At 41.7% G+C, this 23130-nt stretch overlaps 1 protein-coding gene across 2 annotated transcripts in view; it reads right to left on the bottom strand.

Annotated features, from left to right (window-relative positions):
- col4a3 (collagen, type IV, alpha 3) overlaps positions 1-23130 on the bottom strand; it is a 43939-nt gene that overhangs the window by 3092 nt on the left and 17717 nt on the right. For both annotated transcript variants that reach the window (XM_062060830.1, XM_062060831.1), the window contains 40 exons: positions 22781-22828; positions 22628-22702; positions 22514-22558; positions 22371-22433; positions 17867-17911; positions 17746-17799; positions 17622-17663; positions 17426-17507; positions 17304-17339; positions 17034-17198; positions 16811-16903; positions 16640-16735; positions 16462-16532; positions 16078-16266; positions 15745-15913; positions 15559-15651; positions 15304-15408; positions 15138-15232; positions 14910-15060; positions 12942-13055; positions 12703-12870; positions 12459-12548; positions 12249-12383; positions 11797-11895; positions 11159-11248; positions 10935-11074; positions 10208-10334; positions 9989-10069; positions 9813-9914; positions 9682-9729; positions 9426-9611; positions 9214-9344; positions 9043-9115; positions 8903-8974; positions 7696-7821; positions 7514-7612; positions 7198-7410; positions 1417-1594; positions 1227-1341; positions 975-1147 (listed from right to left, as the gene is read on the bottom strand). In XM_062060830.1, coding sequence (XP_061916814.1) covers positions 975-1147; positions 1227-1341; positions 1417-1594; positions 7198-7410; positions 7514-7612; positions 7696-7821; positions 8903-8974; positions 9043-9115; positions 9214-9344; positions 9426-9611; positions 9682-9729; positions 9813-9914; positions 9989-10069; positions 10208-10334; positions 10935-11074; positions 11159-11248; positions 11797-11895; positions 12249-12383; positions 12459-12548; positions 12703-12870; positions 12942-13055; positions 14910-15060; positions 15138-15232; positions 15304-15408; positions 15559-15651; positions 15745-15913; positions 16078-16266; positions 16462-16532; positions 16640-16735; positions 16811-16903; positions 17034-17198; positions 17304-17339; positions 17426-17507; positions 17622-17663; positions 17746-17799; positions 17867-17911; positions 22371-22433; positions 22514-22558; positions 22628-22702; positions 22781-22828 — 4277 coding nt within the window. The remainder of the gene's footprint in view (positions 1-974; positions 1148-1226; positions 1342-1416; positions 1595-7197; positions 7411-7513; positions 7613-7695; positions 7822-8902; positions 8975-9042; positions 9116-9213; positions 9345-9425; positions 9612-9681; positions 9730-9812; positions 9915-9988; positions 10070-10207; positions 10335-10934; positions 11075-11158; positions 11249-11796; positions 11896-12248; positions 12384-12458; positions 12549-12702; positions 12871-12941; positions 13056-14909; positions 15061-15137; positions 15233-15303; positions 15409-15558; positions 15652-15744; positions 15914-16077; positions 16267-16461; positions 16533-16639; positions 16736-16810; positions 16904-17033; positions 17199-17303; positions 17340-17425; positions 17508-17621; positions 17664-17745; positions 17800-17866; positions 17912-22370; positions 22434-22513; positions 22559-22627; positions 22703-22780; positions 22829-23130) is intronic.

Here is a 23130-nt window from a genome sequence, read left to right as displayed (position 1 = left end):
CGTTTTATGCTAGCATTTTAGCTCATTTTATTCCTTTGAACCTAAATATCATGGCTTTTGATACTTGGTGCCATCTTAGAAGTTTGCTATTGTTTTCTATGTCAGCATGCTAACGTTTTATGCCAGCATTTTAGCTCATTTTTTTCATTTGAACCTAAATATCATGGCTTTTGATACTTGGCGCCATCTTAGAAGTTTGCTATTGTTTTCTATGTCAGCATGCTAACGTTTTATGCTAGCATTTTAGCAAATTTTTTTCATTTGAACCTAAATATCATGGCTTTTGATACTTGGCGCCATCTTAGAAGTTTGCTTTTGTTTTCTATGTTAGCATGTTAAAGTTTTATGCTATCAATTTAGCTCATTGTGACCATTTAAACCCAAAACTTGTGTGTTTTGAGAAGTCTCCATCTTGCAAGAATACTATGACAAGCGCACATTAGCATGCTAGCCCATTAGCATGCTAGCTCATTAGCATTCACAGCACACATAGCAGGCCCATCAACATTTCTATGTATGATTATTATTATCCACTGATAATAATCCTACATGAATCATGAAGTAAAGGGAAACTGGACATATTTATAATTGTATTTAAGTGATTTCAAAACTCACCTGCTGGCTACATTAAATAAATAAATAAGTAATATTAAAAACTGAAAATGGGGCCACAAATAGTAGTAATAATAATAGTTTTTATTTGTAAAAAGCACTTTACATTGAGTAAACAACCTCAAAGTGCTACAGTGTATTAAAATAAAAAGATAATAAAAAATAAATACAAATAAAAACTAGAACAGCCAAATAGCTAAAACTAGTATGCATATATCTAAAAAAAGGCTTTTTTAAAAATAAGGGTTTTTTTCAAAAGCATCCACAGTCTGTGGTGCCCTCAGGTGGTCAGGGAGATAGTCTTGTTGAGAGCCCCAAAAAGCTTAGCTTTGCAACTTTAAAAGGTTATTGTGCGTGTTCACCTGAACATGTCGTCCGGGTTGAGAGCGGCGAGCCAGTAGCTGTACGAGTCGGTGTAGAAGTTACAAGTCCCCCTGCCGTGGCACTCGATGAACGGGATCTTGCGGAAGTTCTCCAGACAGGATCCAGGCGACGAGAGCGGCTGGCCCGAGCCCTCGGCCCCCACGCCGGTTTCCTGGGGGGGCGAACGAGACTCGTCGCTCATCGGCCACTTCATTAGGTACGCCGGCTCAAAATCGGAAGCAAAAGCTCACCATGACAAAGGAGAAACCGGACCACAGGGAGTCCCATCCAGACGGACACGGTGGAAGCTCACGGGTCTGACTGTGGACCGTGATCACGTTGGCCGTGGCCTCACACACCGTGCACCTGCATAACACACACGTGCGCGTCACACACACACACTTCACACAAACACGCACCTGTGCTGCGGTCACTTCCTACCGGCTGATGTAATTCTTCAGTAGCGGCCCTGAGATGAAGGCCATGGTGCTGAGCCCCGGTTGGTGGGTGGAGAGCCAATAGGAGTAGTCGTTACGCGCGGCGTAGCGACAGGTGTTGTCCGTGTTACAGAAGAGGAAGGGCATGGTGCTAAAACGAGGCAGACAACTCCCTAAAGCACCTGAGGAGAGACGAAAAGTCTACTGTTTGTTAACCGCCGTACTCGGTTGTAATACCCTTTTCCTCCACCTGTGGCAGTAATGACAACATCAAACCAACAGAAGAAGTCTGGAGCTAGAGTCAAAGGGCAGTTTCTTAGGCGCAAAAATGATGACTAAAGTGGTGAAGCTGTACTTTCATTTGCACTTACCGTAAAATTCCGGACCATACCTACGCTTTGAGTCCTGCGGCTTATATTATGGTGCGGCTACTTTTTTTTTTTTTTTTACATTTTTACATATAGTGTAATATTGTACATGTTAATCGGGATTTGTTATAATAATAAATAATAATAATAGATTTTATTTGTAAAAAGCACTTCATATTGAGTAAACAATCTCAAAGTGCTACAGTGTATTACATTTTTTTTTATAAATAAATAAAAAGATAATAAAGAAATAAATAAAAATAAAAACTAGAATTGCCAAATAGCTACAACTAGTATGCATATACAGTATATATATTAAAAAAGGCTTTTTTAAAAAGAAGGGCTTTTAAGCCTTTTTTAAAAGCATTCACAGTCTGTGGTGCCCTCGGGTGGTCAGGGAGAGCATTCCACAGACTGGGAGCGGCGGAGCAGAAAGAAAAGTATATATTATATAAGAATATATAACGTATATATTATATAAAAATATAATACAAACACATGCACCTGAGGATAGGTTGATTGGCAACACTAAATTGGCCCTAGTGTGTGAATGTTGTCTGTGTTGGCCCTGTGATGAGGTGGCCACTTGTCCAGGGTGTACCCCGCCTTCCGCCCGTGTGCAGCTGAGATAGGCTCCAGCACCCCCCGTGACTCCGAAAGGGACAAGCGGTAGAAAATGGATGGATGGATAATAATATAATATATCAGTATATATTATATACAATATATATAATATGTAAATATTACATATATGTTATATTGCTACTAGAGATGTCTGATAATATCGGACTGCCGATATTATCGCCCGATAAATGCTTTAAAATGTAATATCGGAAATTATCGGTATCAGTTTCAAAATGATCGGTATCGGTTTCAAAAAGTAAAATGTATGACTTTTTAAAACGCCGCTGTGTACACGGACGTAGGGAGAAGTACAGAGCGCCAATAAACCTTGAAGGCACTGCCTTTGCGTGCCGGTCCAATCACATAATATCTACGGCTTTTCACACACACAAGTGAATGCAAGCCATACTTGATCAACAGCCATACAGGTCACACTGAGGGTGAGCGTATAAACAACTTTGACACTGTTACAAACATGCGCCACACTGTGAACCCACACCAAACAAGAATGACAAACACATTTCGGGAGAACATCCGCACCGTAACACAACATAAACACAACAGAACCCCTTGCAGCACTAACTCTTCCGGGACGCTACAATATATATATACTTCTGTGTAAACAACTCATTCCACAACATATATATATATCTGCGACTTATATATATGCTTTGTGGTTAGAGTGTCCACCCTGAGATGGGTAGGTTCTGAGTTCTATTCCGCCCGAGTCATACCAAAGACTATAAAAATGGGACCCATTACCTCCCTGCTTGGCACTCAGCATCAAGGGTTGGAGTTGGGGGTTAAATCACCAAAAATGATTCCCGGGCGCGGCCACCGCTGCTGCTCACTGCTCCCCTCACCTCCCAGGGGGTGATCAGGGGTGATGGGTCAAATGCAGAGAATAATTCCGCCACACCTAGTGTGTGTGTGACAATCATTGGTACTTTATAGTCCAGTGCGGCTAATATATGGAAAAATGCTGTTTTCTTCTAAAATCTTGTGGGTGCGGTTTATATACTTTATAGTCCGGAAAATACGTTAAATTTTATTGACAGTTTAGTCAAGAAATATATTTAAAGTCAAATTATTTTCGCACAACATAAATGTATTTTTTGTCAGTTATTTATGAGTCCCTTTGTATGCAAGATGTTTTGGTAAGTAGTTATTTTTCTAATCAGCCAGAACCTATGGTTTATTTACATTATATTGCCAAAAGTATTTGGCCACCCATCCAAATGATGAGAATCAGGTGTCCTAATCACTTGGCCCGGTGTATCAAATCAAGCACTTAGGCATGGAGACTGTTTCTACAAACATTTGTGAAAGAATGGGCCGCTCTCAGTGATTTCCAGCGTGGAACTGTCATAGGATGCCACCTGTGCAACAAATCCAGTCGTGAAATTTCCTCGCTCCTAAATATTCCAAAGTCAACTGTGGGCTTTATTATAAGATCATGAAAGAGTTTGGGAACAACAGCAACTCAGCCACAAAGTGGTAGGCCACGTAAACTGACAGAGAGGGCTCAGCATAGTGCAAAGACTTTCTGCACAGTCAGTTGCTACAGAGCTCCAAACTTCATGTGACCTTCCAATTAGCCCACGTACAGTACGCAGAGAGCTTCATGGAATGGGTTGCCATGGCGAGCAGCTGCATCTAAGCCATACATCACCAAGTCCAATGCAAAGCGTGGGATGCAGTGGTGTAAAGCACGTCGCCACTGGACTCTAGAGCAGTGGAGACGTCTTCTCTGGAGTGATGAATCACACTTTTCCATCTGGCAATCTGATGGACCAGTCTGGGTTTGGAGGTTGCCAGGAGAACGCTACATTTCGGACTGCATTGTGCCGAGTGTGAAATTTTGTGGAGGAGGAATTATGGTGTGGGGTTGTTTTTCAGGACTTGGGCTAGGCCTCTTAGTTCCAGTGAAAGGAACTTTGAATGCTCCAGGATACCAAAACATTTTGGACAATTCCATGCTCCCAACCTTGTGGGAACAGTTTGGAGCGGGCCCTTTTCTCTTCCAACATGACAGTGCACAAAGCAAGGTCCATCAAAACATGGATGACAGAGTCTGGTGTGGATGAACTTGACTGGCCTGCACAGAGTCCTGACCTGAACCCGATAGAACACCTTTGGGATGAATTAGAATGGAGACTGAGAGCCAGGCCTTCTCGACCAACATAAGTGTGTGACCTCACCAATGCGCTTTTGGAGGAATGGTGGCAAATTCCTATAAACACACTCTGCAACCTTGTGGACAGCCTTCCCAGAAGAGTTGAAGCTGTAATAGCTGCAAAAGGTGGACCGACATCATATTGAACCCTATGGGTTAGGGAATGGGATGGCTCTTCAAGTTCATATGTGAGTCAAGGCAGGTGGCCAAATACTTTTGGCAATATATATATATATATATATATATATATATATATATATATATATATATATATATATATATATATATATATATATATATATATATATATATATATATACATATATATATATATATATATATATATATATATATATATATATACATATATATATATATATATATATATATACACAAAATAATTAAATAACATGACTAATTCAGTGTTAATACACGAGTGGGCTCCGGGCCCCGGGCTCCTCTGTAGTGGAAAAGTTGGGTCCCGAGGTCAAAAAGGTTTAGAACCCGTTTTTTGTACATAAAACCGTTCCTCCAAGTGTTAAAACGACAGTGGGCAAATAAGAGAAGATAGCAGATCCTATTTGCAGGGGTTACATTCTGTGACTAATGGATGCATCCATAAAAAAAATCCCCAAAATGATCCTCTAAAAACTCTGTAATATGCCTCCTGTGGTCATTAAACATTTAAAAGGAAGTTGCACACATTGATAAACAATATCAGTATACAGTTTTGTACTTAGAAAATATGGAGTGTCACAAGGTCAAAGCATCTGTGGAGTGAATTGGCTCGAGATGGCGCCCTCTGCTGGATTTATAGCTGCCCCCCCCCCCCCCGCTGATAGCGGCATCATATACTTTTTATTGGAAGTGACCAAGAAAAATGATTATATACTGTCATAGAATTGTCAATAAGCATTCGGGGGGCATTTTGATTTGGTTTTTACTTTGCCGGAAAATGCCCAAAGCATACATTATATGTATTTAAGGACACAACTTTGTGTCAGCTTTGCGTAGTAGGTAACAAAGCATATCGTGACGGGTAAATAGCGCCTCAGTGAGTATATGGCACACTCACTAGCTGTATTGACACGGCACTGTGTTAGTGTTTCATAATGATCATCTACTGGAATAAAAAAACCAAATATAATTGTTCTTTTGTTTTTTTTAAACAAATACCTGCGCATAAAGGAATTTTATATAAAACACCAAAAGTAGATCAAGGTACCCTAGCTGGCGCTATAAGATCAAAATGAACCCACACTCAGAAATTCTTCCTTTTTGTGTTTTGTTTTGTTGTGATAGATAACAGCCAGTTCTGATAAACAAGGCTCCATCACTGTGGGGAGGTACCGTATTTTTCGGACTATAAGTCGCTCTGGAGTATAAGATTTTCCCTGGAGACTCCCAAATTTCAGTGCCCCTCCCGAAAATCTCCCGGGGCAACCATTCTCCCAAATTTCTCCAGATTTCCACCCGGACAACATTATTGGGGGCGTGCCTTAAAGGCACTGCCTTCAACGTACTCTACAACCTGTCGTCACGTCCGCTTTCCCTCCATACAAACAGCGTGCCGGCCCAGTCACATAATATATGCGGCTTTTCACACACACACAAGTGAATGCAAGGCATACTTGATCAACAGCCATACAGGTCACACTGAGGGTGGCCGTATAAACAACTTTAACACTGTTACAAATATGCGCCACACTGTGAACCCACACCAAACAAGAATGACAAACACATTTCGGGAGAACATCCGCACCGTAACACAACAGAACTCTACCAGGACGCTACAATATACACCCCTGCTACCACCAAATCCCCGCCCACCAAGTTAATGTTAGTATTTACCTCAGAAGGCTGCAAATAGAAAAGGGGCCTTCAATTTTTTTTTTCAATTTTATTTAATATACCATTGATGTTTTTTCGTTTGTTTTTTGAAAGTTGATTTTGCACTATTAAGTTATATAAGCGTTGCTTGTTCCATATTCAGTGTTAAAGCAAATCAGTGTAGCAAACTGAGCAATAATTAACGTCTTATTCATGCACTTTCTCTTGCTACTTCAAGGCTTGAATGTTTGATTCATTCATTCATTGTTATTTTATTTTCAAATTTATTATTAGCCTGTGGAAAAAGTTCATTTTGATATTTACCTCAGAAGGCTGCAAATACAAAAGAGGCATTACATTTTTATTTATTTAAATATGCCATTGATAATTTTTAATTATTGTTATTATTATTTGAAACTCGATTTTGCATGTCACTATAAAGTTATATAAGCCTTGCTTGTTCAATATTCAATGCAAAACTTGTTTGGGTCCCTATTAAAAGGTTAATTTGTTCAACCTTGGCCCGCGGCTTTGTTCAGTTTTCAATTTTGGCCCACTCTGTATTTGAGTTTGACACCCCTGGTCTAAGACATCCCTAATTTACACTTTAAAGCAAATAAAATAAGTATACCATAACAGCTACGTTGTGGCGTACCTGCGGGTTTATGGACACCATTTTAAAGCTCTATCTGCCGCGTCAGCGAGTTTCTTCACACTAATGTTTAATGGTAATTGTGACAAGTAGAGCTACGTCCAAGTGGGAACGGGAAAGAGTGGCGGCGCGTACCCAGGTCTTGTCCGTGAGCTCGGTTGTTCCCGTTGATGAAAAGCAGGGAAAATCCGCTGTACACTTTGCTGGATCCTGCAGGGCATTCCGGGACAAAAACCTCCTGACTGTGCCGGGTGAACAGGAAGCCGTCCTTCTTTGGTACATCCTCACATGGACCTGGGGAACCCCGAGGACCTTTTCCACCCATAGGACCTTGTGTACCCATGACACCTGCCAACAGGTGAACATGTTTACTATGTGGTTCTGTTCTGGTCAAGAGTTCTTTCATGTTGGCCCTTCTTACTAGAACAGATTCCCATATAATTGTTCTCACCTGTTGTTCCTGGTACTCCTCTGTCACCCATGTCCCCTTTTATCCCAGGAAAACCAGGCCAGCCCATCCGCCCAGCCACCCCTTGACTACCTTTAGGGCCTACATTAAGCAAAACACAACACTGATTTAATCATCAGGCTTGTCATTAATTAGCTTTTCACAAAATTGTTCAAATGATTCACCTGTACTACCAGGTCTCCCTCTGGTTCCTGGGCTCCCTGGTTCTCCTGGAAGTCCCTCATCTCCTGGCAATCCTTGGTCTCCTGGCAAGGCCACCACCTCTCTGGACACGTCCTTTCCCCTTTCTCCTGCAGGGGCAGTATTCTGCATTCAAATTAGTAGTACCACTAATGGCGTGACTAACATGACTCCGCCCAACAGGACTGACTGACATACTTGCCAACCTTGAGACCCCCGATATCGGGAGGTGGGGGGGGGGGCGTGGTCGGGGGCGTGTTTGGGGTGTGGCTAAGGGCGTGGTTAAGAAGAGAGTATATTTACAGCTAGAATTCACCAAATCAAGTATTTCATACATATATATATATATATATATATATATATATATATATATATATATATATATATATATATATATATATATATATATATATATATATATATATATATATATATATATATATATATATATATGTATGAAATACTTGACTTTAAGTGAATTCTAGCTATATATATATATATATATATATATATATATATATATATATATATTTATTTTTTTAAATTTTATTATACATATAAATAAAATACTTGAATTTCAGTGTTCTGCAGGCTATCCAATAGATGGCAGTATGGTCCTGTTCAAGAGTGTCACAACATTGCTGTTTACTGCAGACGAACTGCTTTACGGTAGACCAAACGTGACTGCTGTTGTTGTGTGTTGGTACCCCGCTGGGAGGACGTTAATGAAACTGCCTAACAATAAACCCACATAAGAAACCAAGAACTCTCTCTCCTTGTTGTGCACTCTACTCTCTAAAAGCCGTAGATGTTATGACGTCATTGGGCAGGCAAGCTGTTTATTTGTGGGAAAGCGGACGTGAGAACGGCTGTCGCCACTCAGGTCCGTATTGAGCTGGAGGGGGCGTGGCCTCCAGCTCCGGCTGAATACCGGGAGTTTGTCAGGAGAAAATCTCTGCCGGGAGGTTGTCGGGAGAGGCGCTGAATTCTCCCGCTAAAAACGGGAGGGTTGGCAAGTATGCTGACTGACCAACCAGAGAGTACCAATGTACAGTTTTTAAAATTAACATATTAGTACTGTCCTGTAAGCCTTTGGGTTTAACCTAAACACAACTGGTCACTAGCAAAATGTAGACTATATGCTGAACTATGCATATACTACTAAATAACTGTACCCCTTGCTGATCCTACCTTGTCTCCCAGGTTGTCCTGGAGGTCCATGAGAACCTTTGAGGCCCGGAGGACCATCCTCGCCCTTCATACCTGAAATCAAAGACTGAAGTTCCACACTGAGCCAGCAGAGAAAAAAAGCAGTAAAGTCGTTATCTTGCCGACAGGTCCTGTAACACCGGTTTCTCCCATCAGGCCTTTAAGTCCCGGTACTCCTTGTGGTCCGTCTTCACCCTGAAATAAAAGATCAGAAAACATTCCATTTGGTTCTTCCACAATTGTAATAGTGCTAGTGTTCTCAAGTTTGAAAGAAGATTTTTTAAATTACTGACCGGCCTGCCTTGCTGGCCAAGATCCCCATGGCAACCAGGTATTCCAGGGTTACCTGTTGCCCCTTTAGTTCCCTTCTCTCCTTTAAGTCCAGGACCTGGAGGACCAGGAGGACCTCGACAACCCGGCGGACCTACAACCAAATCAGAATTACACAGATAAAGATCAGAAAAGACAAATCATATTGAGCCATGAACCCTTAAAGCTGTATCACCTGTGGTCCCTCGCTCTCCACTTAGTCCTTTTCCTCCATTATCTCCTTCAGTGCAGAGTCCCGGCCTGCCACGAAGACCAGGAGGTCCAGGGGACCCAGGAGGTCCAGGACAACCTGGATTTCCTTCGGGACCAGATGGCCCTGGATGACCACACGTACCAGAGGATCCCTTTTCTCCAGCACAACCTGAAAATATATATATCTTTTAGTTTCAAGTGAAAAGAAAGCACTTATACAATCAGTGGTTACAACTCACCTGGTGGACCTTTTGTCCCTTCTGCTCCTCTGGTTCCGATTCCAGGTCCTGGGCAAAATTAGAAACCTTGGATCAGGTGAGACAGAGACAAAACCAGCAATAATTACCAGGACTTATTTGTGTTTTTTCACCTCCCATGGCTCCTTTTTCCCCAGGAGGTCCTGGTATTCCATCCTGTCCCTGGCTACCTCTGAACCCAGGTAAACCAGGATCTCCAGGAGCCCCCTTGTTACCTGATGTGGAGACACATTGTCGAGATGTCTTTGTGTTTTTAACAAATGGTAATTTCCTGCTCAAACCAAGGCACCTGTAAGTCCGCTAGGTCCTGGAGGTCCGCTGACCCCTGGAGGCCCATCACAACCTTTGTTACCAGAAGAGCCCGGTGGACCTGAGAGATACAGGGAAGACTTTGAGAAGATTTTCATCAGGTGCAAATGGACCAGTAGAAAAACGCCCACACTCGATTTTGTGTTTTTATCTCACAAACTTATCAACTCTTTCAAGATAAATGAATACAATTATAGACCTCTGCATCCAGGAGGTCCAGTGTTTCCTTTAGGGCCACAGGGACCACAATCTCCTGGAGGACCATCGTCTCCTCTATTTCCTGGGGTCCCCTGTGTACCTGGAGGACCTGGACAACCTGGCTGTCCCTGGAAGAAGACAGAAGAGGTTTGATGACGGAGATTATTTTCTATTGGTTTGGGGAGACATGTTCCTAGGGCAGAGACCATCATGGTGTTGTTGACACCCAAAAAAAATACCTACTTCCACCAAAGATGTAATCACATACAAGCATTACAGCAATTAAAGACATGAACATACTAGCATAAATTCTAATGACAGGATATTTATCTACAAAATCACTAAGTTGTCTTAGCCATTGTTCACCCTTCCCACCCTCCTGATCAGACCACATTCCATTAGTTTCTAGGACTCCCTTTCTCCTGATTCAAGTCTTAGCTTTCCACCCATAGTCACGTTGTCCAACTCAGAACATTCCATTCACATTACAACACTTCCAAGTCACAACTGGTAGTCCACAGGGCTCTGTTCTTGGTCCTCTTCTTTTTTTTATCACTTACATCTTCCTACTTAATAAGGTTTTTTATTTTCATCTTCATACTTTTGATTAACCAATATGTATGCCAGCTGTTCTCAAAAGTTCATTTTATCAGACTTGGAAGTGACTTGTGGTTCTGGACTCACTTCCTGTCAACAAAAATACAGGTGAACAATGCTTCGTGTCATACCTTCTCTCCAGACTGTCCTTTAGGTCCAGGTCCAGGTAAACTGGGTTCCCCTTTTGCACCCTTTAGTCCCTCCAGTCCAACATTTCCATCAAACCCGGGATTTCCACAAGGCCCTAAAGATCCCTTTTCCCCTTTGCAACCTGTACCCAAGATCCAGGTGTTATCCAGACAGTGTAAACATCCATCATTTCTGTGTTAAACAAAAATTAAGTCAAATCATTCACCTGGCTTTCCGAGATCACCACGATTGCCGGGAAGACCACAGGAACCAGGAGGGCCTATCTCTCCATCTCTACCAGGTTCTCCAGGAAGTCCTAGGAGTAAAACGGGGTTGACAGTTTGTTCAGATAGCATTTCAGAGGTTGTATTCACCTGACGTCACGTCTGGCTGGTTAACTATACGAGCCAGCCGTACTTGTAACGGTGCGCACAACAAAAACAAAACAACAAACATGGCTGTAGACGCAAAGTTAAATCATGAAATGCAACCTTAGAATGAATTCTGGAGCACCAGTTTAGTTCGACCTGTTTGGCAACGCGCCCGACGGATAATCCTTGAGATCACTCAACAAAATTTTATTTTGATAATGTATAGGGATAGATTCAATTGCATAAGTTTGCTATTTTTGCTCATATCTGCTTTTAGTGGTAAGATCTCGGCCCCTTGCAAACTCAAGATACTTCATACTCGGTTTGCTGCTCGGTAGCCATGTTGGTTTGGTGGCCCACCACTTTGTTGACTTCCGTTTAAAAGCCACGTGTCCGAATACAACCTATAGCCTGGTATGTGTAATTGCTCGGTTGGAAACGGTCTCTAGCTGTGATGATGCTGGAAGAATGATGCAAACAACAACAAAAACACCTTGAGGTCCAGCACTTCCAGGTCTACCGTTGGTGCCGTCACGACCTGGAGATCCTGGGGTACCCTGATTGCCTATAGCACCACTCAGACCTGGAGTTCCTAAAGATGAACAGTGAAACAAGCAAGAAAAATGGTAAGACGTGTTGACATTGGGACTTCCTGTTCAGGCCACCTCACTTAGACCAGTAGAACACTTGACTTCTACGTATGTTTACTCCACTTTTTCTTTACTTTCTCCTATTGCTCAGAGCAGCCGCTCGTATTGGATACATTCTCAGTCGTCAAAGCCCCAGCAGATGATTACAAATGTTATAAAATTTGCCAATTAGCCATGACAAGTTAACAGTTGACAATTCAAACAGTAATACTGGACAACATCTCGTCGACTCCAAAGAACATTGAATGAAGAACAAAGTCATTCAACACCAATCAAGTAGACTAGAGAACAATACCAGGCTCTCCAAGGTCTCCAGGGTCTCCATACATCTGCACAGTGATCTGTTCCCCTTTCGGTCCTATCTCCCCTGGGTTTCCCCAAGGCCCTGGTGGCCCCCGGGAACCTGTGGTACCATCTACACCCACCTGACCTGAGACAAAGAGAAAAAATTAATGAGTGATTTATACTCAGGTAGACAAACTAATTTGTGGTGACAACAGGTAACCTTGCGGCCCAGGACTCCCAGCCTCTCCTGGCTTCCCTATGTCCCCCGGACTTCCATGGACTCCTGGAAGACCCATGTCTCCTCTGATACCTGAAACACACATGTTGTTTAATGGCACTGCAAGGACTGCTCTAACATCCTATTTTTTAGTAAAAAAAGATTTCATGACCAGGCAATCAGGAAAAGGTGGTTTTGTCAGGTTCTCTCGGTCTAAAATGTTTTCAAATGTATGTATGAACCACACCTGGGATTCCTGGTTGACCATTGGTCCCACTCTGTCCCTTCAACCCAATGGCTCCTGGCAGACCTGGAGTTCCATCAAATCCCGGGACCCCAAATGGTCCTTGGGGTCCGAGGGCTCCCATGCCAGGCAGTCCAGGATCACCTAGCTGGCCCTTTTGACCTCTGGTTCCTGCAGAACAAGAACCGTCTTACACTGACCAAAAGATTTGTTTTCTAAACAAAACATTTCTGAGTTTGTACCTGGGAAGCCGATGAGTCCCATCGGACCTTGCCTTCCTAAAGATCCAGGTCTTCCTGGAAAACAAGATCCAACAGGACCAGGCGGTCCTGGAACACCATCCAGACCACTACAACCTGAAACACAGTGGGATGTGGACCTGAGTGTCTGAGGGAAGTATAATAACATCACATAAGTAGGGATGATGTTTGATAAAAAATGATCGAGTTCGAGCCTATTATCGAATCCTCTAATCGAACCGATTCCTTATCGATTCTCTTATCGATTCTCTTATCGAGTCCAGATAGGTTGTTGTATATGGAAAAAAAAACACAATAATTGGTTTAACAAAAGCTCACTTTTATTATACAAGAAAACAATTTAATCTAATAAATAAATAAATATTGATTGTTACCCCCCTAAAAAAAATAAAATAAAATAAATAAATATTGACTGTTGTTACCCAAAGTATATTAAGTGGGATTTTTCAGAAAAACAAATATAATAATAATAATAATAATAATACCTGGGATTTATATAGCGCTTTTCTAAGTACCCAAAGTCGCTTTACATTCTTGAACCCATCATTTATTCACACCTGGTGGTGGTAAGAAAATATATACAGTAACACAGAAACAACCTGTCTCTGTGATCACTATAGGTGTATAAATAATAATATAGTGTTAAATAAAATCAGTCCCTTGGGCACAAAACTGAAAATAATACAGCTCTCCAAAAAGTGCACTTCTGCTGCTATTTGACATAACTGTTTGTTATGATGCTTTGACATTTTTGCACTTTATTTCTTTATTGAAAGAAACTTCTATGAAGAGAAAAGTTGTTTGCAAATGTGGTTACAGTGCTAAAAAATGAAAAGTTAAAGCTAAAAAAAGAAATACACTTTATTGAGTTAACATTATTTCTTTATAGGGGGAAAGATGTTATGAGCTAGGGAATATAACAACTACACTACCCAGCATGCAACGGGAGTGACGAGCATGCGCGGTAGCCCCGAAAAGTGTTGTTGCATGTCGTCACGTAAGAATGAGGTTATGAGCACGCTGTGAAAGTAAACGTCAAAAACTCAGCCAACACGCCTCGTCTGCATTATTTATAATTAGACCATTGATTTTGTTTTGTTTACAAGGAAAGAAAAACAAAAGTTAAAAAAAGGGAGATATGTTGTATATATATGTATGTACTGCGGTTGCTTGAAGAACGTTGCGACAGCTGCCGTAAAGGAGGTGCGTTGCTAGCCTGGTTGCTATGTTTCCGGTTGGACGTAAAAGTGTTCGTCATGTGTTTGTAGTCTGCTCAAATCTCTCAGTAAAGTTATTTATTGGATTATACCTTTTGTTTTGAACTTTATTACACCTTGGAGCGCTTTTTCCCGTCCATTTTTTTCCTGCTTTCGCTATCTGCGCCTAATAACTGAGCTACGTGACGTCCTTTTTTGTGATGTCACACGGAGCATTTCTGGTCGGGACGGGATTCGTTCCGAGGGATTCGAATAAAGAACCAACTATTTTTCTTTACTATAGTGGTCTCGATAACGGGTACCGGTTCTCAAAAAGGGATTCGAGTCCGAGAACTCGGTTCTTTTCTTATCGAACAACCGGGAAAACCGGTTTCGAGTATCATCCCTACACATAAGTGGACTTCCAATGAATGTATCTGCGCTACTGTGGTTAAAGATTTGATATGAGTAGTGCAGTGTAGGCTGTAAAAACAAGAGCAGGGATGTCCAAACCTTTGGGGGCCACATATACTTAAACTCTTGCTGATATGCTGCAGCATGTACTGTACCTGGCGATGTCGCAGTCACACAGAAGCTCCCTTTCAACTTGCGGCCAAAGTGAACATTTCAAACAGCATTGAAGTATTTGAATGGTTCAAATTGGTTCTGTAAGCTAGACCTCTGATTGATAATGTTCAGTAATATGACTTTTAGTTCAGCTCTTCATGCCCATCTCATCACATCTTAAATCTACCTTTGGGACCTGGAAGTCCATCCAACCCAGCAGATCCTGGAACTCCAAAAGTCCCTCTGGGACCTTCAGATCCTGGTGGTCCCAGAGAGCCATCTTCTCCTTGTGGCCCTAATTGGCCGAGCTGACCCGGAAAACCAAAACCAGCATCCCCCTGTTACATGGAGAAGCAACACCAGTGGTGAAGGTTGTGAAACAGACTTCCTTACATTGAGTATGAGCTCATGTCACCTTCAAGCCCGGTCTTCCCGGAGGCCCTGATGGTCCAGAGCGCCCCTTGCTTCCGTAACTTGCCAAACCTGGACCTCCTGGAAGGCCCTTGAGTCCTGAGGCCAGGAAGAAATCCAGTAGGTCACATGCACCTCAATAATGAATCCATGCTCTTCTAAAACCTTACCCTTCACCCCTGGGAAGCCTGGAGGACCCTGGACAGTAAATCCTTCCTCTCCCTTTTCTCCCTTCAGACCTACCAGTCCAAGATTCCCAGGGGGTCCCATCACACCTGAGATTATCAGAAAGAGAAAATAAGTCACATACAAATGTGAGGTTGGTTATAACTGGAAAACACGGGACAGAGTTTTCATCCATTTCAAACACCCACTGAGGGTAACAAATAAAGCCTGCCATGATTTTTCTTATGATTCAGTCTCACCTTCTGGTCCAGGATTCCCAGATGAACCCTTTATCCCCTTCTGGCCAGGATCTCCCTGAATGGTTATGATTTCACCAGGAGAACCTTTTTCTCCTAAAACAGATACAGTAGTGTTGGGACTTATTGAATGGATCCAACATATTTGTCAGGGGTCTAATGTCCTGTCACTGCCCTGGCCAGTCCTACCTGGTTTACCGGGATCTCCTCGCTGGCCTAAAACTCCAACATCACCTGGGGGTCCTGGAGGTCCTGGAACCCCGATGCCTGGAAGCCCTGATGGCCCCATTTGTCCTATCTGGCCCCTAGGACCAGTCTCTCCAACAGGACCTCTGTCACCTTTTGGTCCTTGGGGTCCCTGTAGACAAACAATTATATTGAACATGTGCCTCTTAGTCAATTGGATGCACCCTCAATCTGTGCATCAATTCAGGGCCCTTGTGCAAGGCACCATATAACGCCCCACCACAAACTGAGCTCAGACATCTCCCCTGTTCTGTTTTCTTACAGTCAAACACTTACAAGGTTTCCCTTCAGTCCTGGTGTCCCGTTAGGTCCTGGTATTCCAGATGATCCTTCTGCACCCTCACGGCCTGGAGGTCCAGTGATTCCTTGGTCCCCAACATCACCCTTCTGTCCGATCCTCCTCACAATGCCAGGTACACCTGTTGAACCAGGAGCTCCTGGCTGTCCTGGGATGCCAAAGAGGCCCTGCAGAGCAAAATGGAGAGAGAGTTGAGAGAGAGTGGAGGAACCACATTTCCTGTGATCCAGTCTTTCTAATGAGAGTAAACTTCAAGGGCTCATGAATCTAGCTGAATCAATGTGAAGTTAGGCACCAATATCAAGTTATTCTGATTTCAGTGTGAGTGGTTCACAGTTTCCGGAGCGTTGACCTGAGCTCACCTGTAGACCAGGTACTCCGGCAATACCTTTCACCCCATTGTGACCTTTGGGTCCAGGAGTGCCAGGTGCACCTGAAAAAGAGAATATGCCATATTCGATGTTTTAATTTCCTGTATGTTGAGAAGCTTTATTCATGCAAATAAAGATATTATTGTGCAAAGGTATTGTCCTTTTTTACCTCTCTGCCCATCTGCACCTGGTTTCCCTGGTTCGCCTGGAGGTCCAGGGGGTCCCACGACAACCGGACAGACCAAACACACGTCCCCCTTCTGGCCTATAAATCAGCCAAAGAATCAAACCTATCAATATCACAAGATAACAACTCATACAGTATATGTTTGTGTCCCACCTTCCGGGCCTTCCTGTCCTCTGGTCCCCGGAGGTCCCATCAGGCCTTTCAAACCTTTGGCACCTGGAAGTCCAACATCTCCTTGCAGTAATTCTGAGAAAATACATTTTAGGCCAACATCTTGGAGTCGAAAAATACCTCTTTCATAGAAGCTCGGCAAGCTGCGTTACCAATGGCTAGTCTTTGCACCGCAACGTTCACTGGTCTAGTTTGGAATCATCACCTGGTATTCCTGGTTCTCCTGGTTCTCCCTCAGACCCTGTAGCTCCTGGGGCCCCAGGTTGTCCTGGACGGCCAATAACAAACGGCCCAGGCTCCCCTGGTTCTCCTTTTGGGCCTGTAAAGCCAGGTGGTCCCTTAGGACCCGGTTGACCAGGTGGACCCTCCCCTTAAAAGAAATGATTAATGAGAAAAGACAGAAGAAAAGTCCTTATGACTACTGCCAAGTCACCATCCTCTGGTTGATTTTTGGGAAAAACAAAAGGTATGATACCTGGCTCGCCCTGCTGTCCAGGGAACCCGATAAGTCCTGAAATAGTCAGAGAAGAAGACCTATGTGATCAGATACCTCTCCTGAAATCCACGTACAAACATACTGATGATAATCCAAGGTACCTGGTTCGCCGGGGGCTCCTGCTGGTCCGGGTGGCCCGGAAACACCAGGCTGACCCTTCAGGAATGTGTGCTTCAAAAAAATCTGATGGAGAAAAACATGGATCAGTTTTTTGGGGGGTCCAATTCCAACATGGCTGCTTAAAGACACAAGAACATCCACCTGTTTCACGGTTTACTAGAAAACTTTTTTTCTCACCTCGCCTGGAGGACCCGGAGGACCAAAGTCGCCTTTCTCGCCCTGAACACAAAAAAATGCAAAAGTTATTCCTGACTTTCTCATTCTCTTCACAAAAACAACTAATACCAGTTCCTGTTCTCACCTGTGCTCCATCGATGCCTGGGGGGCCCAGGTACCCTCGATCTCCTGGTTCTCCCTGCAGACGTGACAAAATAGCTGTTCGGTTATGGAGTCAGTGAGTCCAACATTGACACGTTCCTCACCGGTTGCCCAAGTTCTCCGAGGAGCCCGTCCTTTCCTTGTTTTCCCTGCAAAGTGCAACGTTAGAACCTCATTTAGACGTGACACAAAATCAACAAGACCGTCCTTCTGCCACTTAGAGAACAGAAGAGAGGAAAGTGCATCCGATACAATATCGCTCGACCTTAAGATACCGTAAGACAATACGCTGCCGGTCAAACGTGACATTACGATATCGCTCAACCATACGATACATGGTGACAGCACAGTATCCTTTACAGTATCACTCAACATTACACAAATGTGTACGATATTGCTCAATGTTGTGATACCTTGTGACCGAACGATAGCGCTATACGCTCATTATCACAATATCGCACATCGTTACAATGTGTGCCAGTGTAATATCGCTCATATCGCTCATCAATACAATGTGTTACAGTATGATATCGCACATAGTTACAATGTGTGACAGTATACTATCGCTCATATCGCTCATCGTTACAATGTGTGACAGTATGATATCACTGATATGGCTCATTGTTACAATGTGTGACAGTATATCACTCATATCGCTAATCGTTACAATGTGTGACAGTATGATATCGCATTAAGATACAAAGTGTGACAGTATGATACAGTGTTTCCCACACATTCATTTATTTGTGGCGGCCCGCCACGAAAGAATTACGTCCGCCACAAATAGATTTTTTTTTTTTTGTCCTGTCCAGCTTCTCAGGCAAATCATATAGTTGATGTAGATGCCCATATCGGCTGTTCAGACTTACTTTACAAAAGAGAAGTGTAGGATACTTCTCTTGTTGCCTTATTTGTATTTGACCACTACTGTTTTCTGTTTATTTGTTACTGACTGTGGCAGGACACCTCTGCCTCTGTTTCACTTTATGTTGCTGGTAAATAATATGGTTGTAGTAGTAGGCTAAAGTTAAATTATTTAGTATGCACTAATTAAAAGGGGCAGAGCTTTAAGAGACATTTTAGCTTTTATATTTTATAAGATATATTTTTTGTAAGAACCACAATTAATAAATATATTTGAATAACTTATTGTTCAAATCTGTATATAAATATGTACATAAAGTGTTGTAATTATATTGTAAAATGGATGGATGGATGGATGGATGGACGTTTAAAACAAAACTGTTATTAATTAGTAAGTATACATTTTTTGAGCCTTTTTAGAGAAAATCATATTGTAGTAAATTATGCAAATTACTCGATGATGTCATGGTGACCACGCCCATAGCCACGCCCCCACCACCGTAGGTATCTTGGCAGTTTATGGGAAACACTGTCATATCACTCATTGTTACAATGTGTGACAGCATGATATCACTTATTTCGCTCGTCGTTACAATGTGTATGATATCACTGATATTGCGCATCGTTACAATGTGTGACAGTATATCACTCATTGTTACAACGTGTGACAGTATGATATCACACATATCACACATCGTTACAATTAATTACAGTATGATGTCACTCATCGTTACAATGTGTGACAGTATGATATCACTCATATCGCTCATCGTTACAATGTGTGACAGTAGGATATCACTCATATTGCTTATCGTTACAATGTCTGACAGTATGAAATCACTCATATCCCTCATCGTTACAATGTGACAGTATATCATTCATTACCCTCATTGTTACAATGTGTGACAGTATGATATCACTCATATTACACATTGTTACAATAAATTACAGTATGATGTCGCTCAGTTACAATGTGTGACAGTACGATATCACTCATATCACACATCGTTACAATGTGTGACAGTACGATATCATTCATCGTTACAATGTGTGACTGCATGATACACTCATATCCCTCATCGTTGCAATGTGTGACAGTACGATATCACTCATTGTTACAATGTGTGGCAGTATAACATCACTCATATCCCTCTTCGTTACAATGTATTACAGTATAATATCACACATATCGCTCGTTACAATGTGTGACAGCATGATACCACTCCTTGCTCATCATTACAATGTGTAAGAGTATGATATTATTCACATCACTCATCGTTACAATTAATTACAGTATATCTCTCATAGTTACAATGTGTGACAGTATGACATCACTGATATCGCTCATCGTTACAATGTGTGACAGTGTGATATCACTAATATGACTCATCGTTACAATGTGTGACAGTATGATATCACTGATATCGCTCATCGTTACAATTTGTGACAGTATGATATCACTAATATGACTCATCGTTACAATGTGTGACAGTATGATATGATTCATTACCCTCATTGTTACAATGTGTGACAGTATAATATCACTCGTATTACACATCGTTACAATAAATTACAGTATGATGTCGCTCAGTTACAATGTGTGACAGTACGATATCACTCATATCACACATCGTTACAATGTGTGACAGTACGATATCACTCATCGTTACAATGTGTGACAGCATGATACACTCATATCCCTCATCGTTGCAATGTGTGACAGTACGATATCACTCATTGTTACAATGTGTGGCAGTATGACATCACTCATATCCCTCTTCGTTACAATGTATTACAGTATAATATCACACATATCGCTCGTTACAATGTGTGACAGTATGATACCACTCCCTGCTCATCATTACAATGTGTAAGAGTATGATATTATTCATATCACTCATCGTTACAATTAATTACAGTATATCTCTCATAGTTACAATGTGTGACAGTATGACATCACTGATATCGCTCATCGTTACAATGTGTGACAGTATGATATGACTAATATGACTCATCGTTACAATGTGTGACAGTATGATATCACTTATCGTTGGAATGTGTGACAGTATGATATCACTAATATGACTCATCGTTACAATGTGTGACAGTATGATATCATTCATTACCCTCATTGTTACAATGTGTGACAGTATGATATCACTCATATTACACATCGTTACAATAAATTACAGTATGATGTCGCTCAGTTACAATGTGTGACAGTACGATATCACTCATCGTTACAATGTGTGACAGCATGATACACTCATATCCCTCATCGTTGCAATGTGTGACAGTACGATATCACTCATTGTTACAATGTGTGGTAGTATAACATCACTCATATCCCTCTTCGTTACAATGTATTACAGTACAATATCACACATATCGCTCGTTACAATGTGTGACAGCATGATACCAGTCATTGCTCATCATTACAATGTGTAAGAGTATGATATTATTCATATCACTCATCGTTACAATTAATTACAGTATATCTCTCATAGTTACAATGTGTGACAGTATGACATCACTGATATCGCTCATCGTTACAATGTGTGACAGTATGATATCACTAATATCGCTCATCGTTACAATGTGTGACAGTATGATATCACTAATATGACTCATCGTTACAATGTGTGACAGTATATCACTCATGTCGCTCATCGTTACAATGTCTGACAGTATGATATCACTCATTACCCTCATCGTTACAATGTGTGACAGTATGATATCACTCATATCACCCATCGTTACAATAAATTACAGTATGTCACTCAGTTACAATGTATGACAGTACGATATCACTCATCGTTACAATGTGTGGCAGTATGACATCACTCATACCCCTCTTCGTTACAATGTATTACAGTATAATATCACACATATCGCTCGTTACAATGTGTGACAGCATGATACCACTCATTGCTCATCATTACAATGTGTAAGAGTATGATATTATTCATATCACTCATCGTTACAATTACAGTATATCACTCATAGTTACAATGTGTGACAGTATATCACTGATATCGCTCATCGTTCCAATGTCTGACAGTATGATATCACTCATATCACACATCGTTACAATAAATTACAGTATGTCACTCAGTTACAATGTGTGACAGTACGATATCACTCATCGTTACAATGTGTGGCAGTATGACATCACTCATATCCCTCTTCGTTACAATGTATTACAGTATAATATCACACATATCGCTCGTTACAATGTGTGACAGCATGATACCACTCCTTGCTCATCATTACAATGTGTAAGAGTATGATATTATTCATATCACTCATCGTTACAATTAATTACAGTATATCACTCATAGTTACAATGTGTGACAGTATGACATCACTCATATCGCTCGTCGTTACAATGTGTGACAGTATGATGCCACTCATATCGCACATCGTTACAATGTGTGACAGTATGGTATCACTCATATCGCTCGTCGTCACAATGTGTGACAGTACGATATCATTGATATCACTCATCAATGAATTACAGTACATCACTCATAGTTACGTGTGACAGAATGATATCACTCATATCGCTCATCGTTACAATGTGTGACAGTATGATATCACTCATCGTTACAATGTGTGACAGTACGATACGGCTCAAAGATTATCCTAAAATAAAAAAATTAAATAAAATTAATAAATAAATAAAAAATTTAAAAACTTTTTTTTTTAAACATTTAAAAATTTAAAAAAAAGATTAATCCTTACCAGTGTACCAGGGTCACCTCGCCCGCCCTTGTCTCCTTTAAGGCCCGTTTTCCCCGGTGGACCCTGGAGAGTAAAATGGACACCTCCCATTTAAAGGTAGGTATAAATAATGCTTGATGTGGGTCAAAAAGGCCAAAACCTACCGTAGGTCCAGGACAACCTTTCTCCCCAACATCACCCGGCTCGCCCTGAAACCACAAAAAGCGTTGAGATGGGACCTGGTGGCTGAAGAAGTGGACCCATGGACGAAGACCAACCTTCAGTTCTTTGGGTCCTTCTGCATACAATTTGATTCCTTTTTGGCCGGGAACTCCTGGTGGTCCACGACCCCCCTAAGAGTCAAAGGGATGGCCGATAAAATACTGCAGTCCAAGCATGAGTCTGTTGTACCGTGGACCTTCTGAACCCACCTTCTGACCTTGGGGACCTGGGATCACCGGACTGGGACCCTCTTGACCCTGACATGATGACATCACATTGAACCATTCACACCAGTAACAAGGCAGGGGTGTCCCGATACAACTTTTGTCACTTACAGATATTGTAGTCTTGAGTATAGGCAGATACTGATATTAATCCGATATTTTAGCACGAATCATAGTACATACTTTTTTTTATTATTGTGCAGTGTGTAATGTCAGAGAAGGTTTGATCAAGCGGAAAATACCCAGAGAATATTGGTAGGTATGAAAAACACAATCATTCATTAAATTAAGGACATGAGTCGCAGTAAGTTCAACGATGCGGACACGTTTGTTAC

This window comes from Entelurus aequoreus, linkage group LG10 (genome assembly GCF_033978785.1).
Source record: "Entelurus aequoreus isolate RoL-2023_Sb linkage group LG10, RoL_Eaeq_v1.1, whole genome shotgun sequence".
NCBI lineage: Eukaryota > Metazoa > Chordata > Actinopteri > Syngnathiformes > Syngnathidae > Entelurus > Entelurus aequoreus.
Note: the sequence above shows the minus strand (reverse complement) of the source record. Positions and strands in the feature narration are given on the sequence as shown.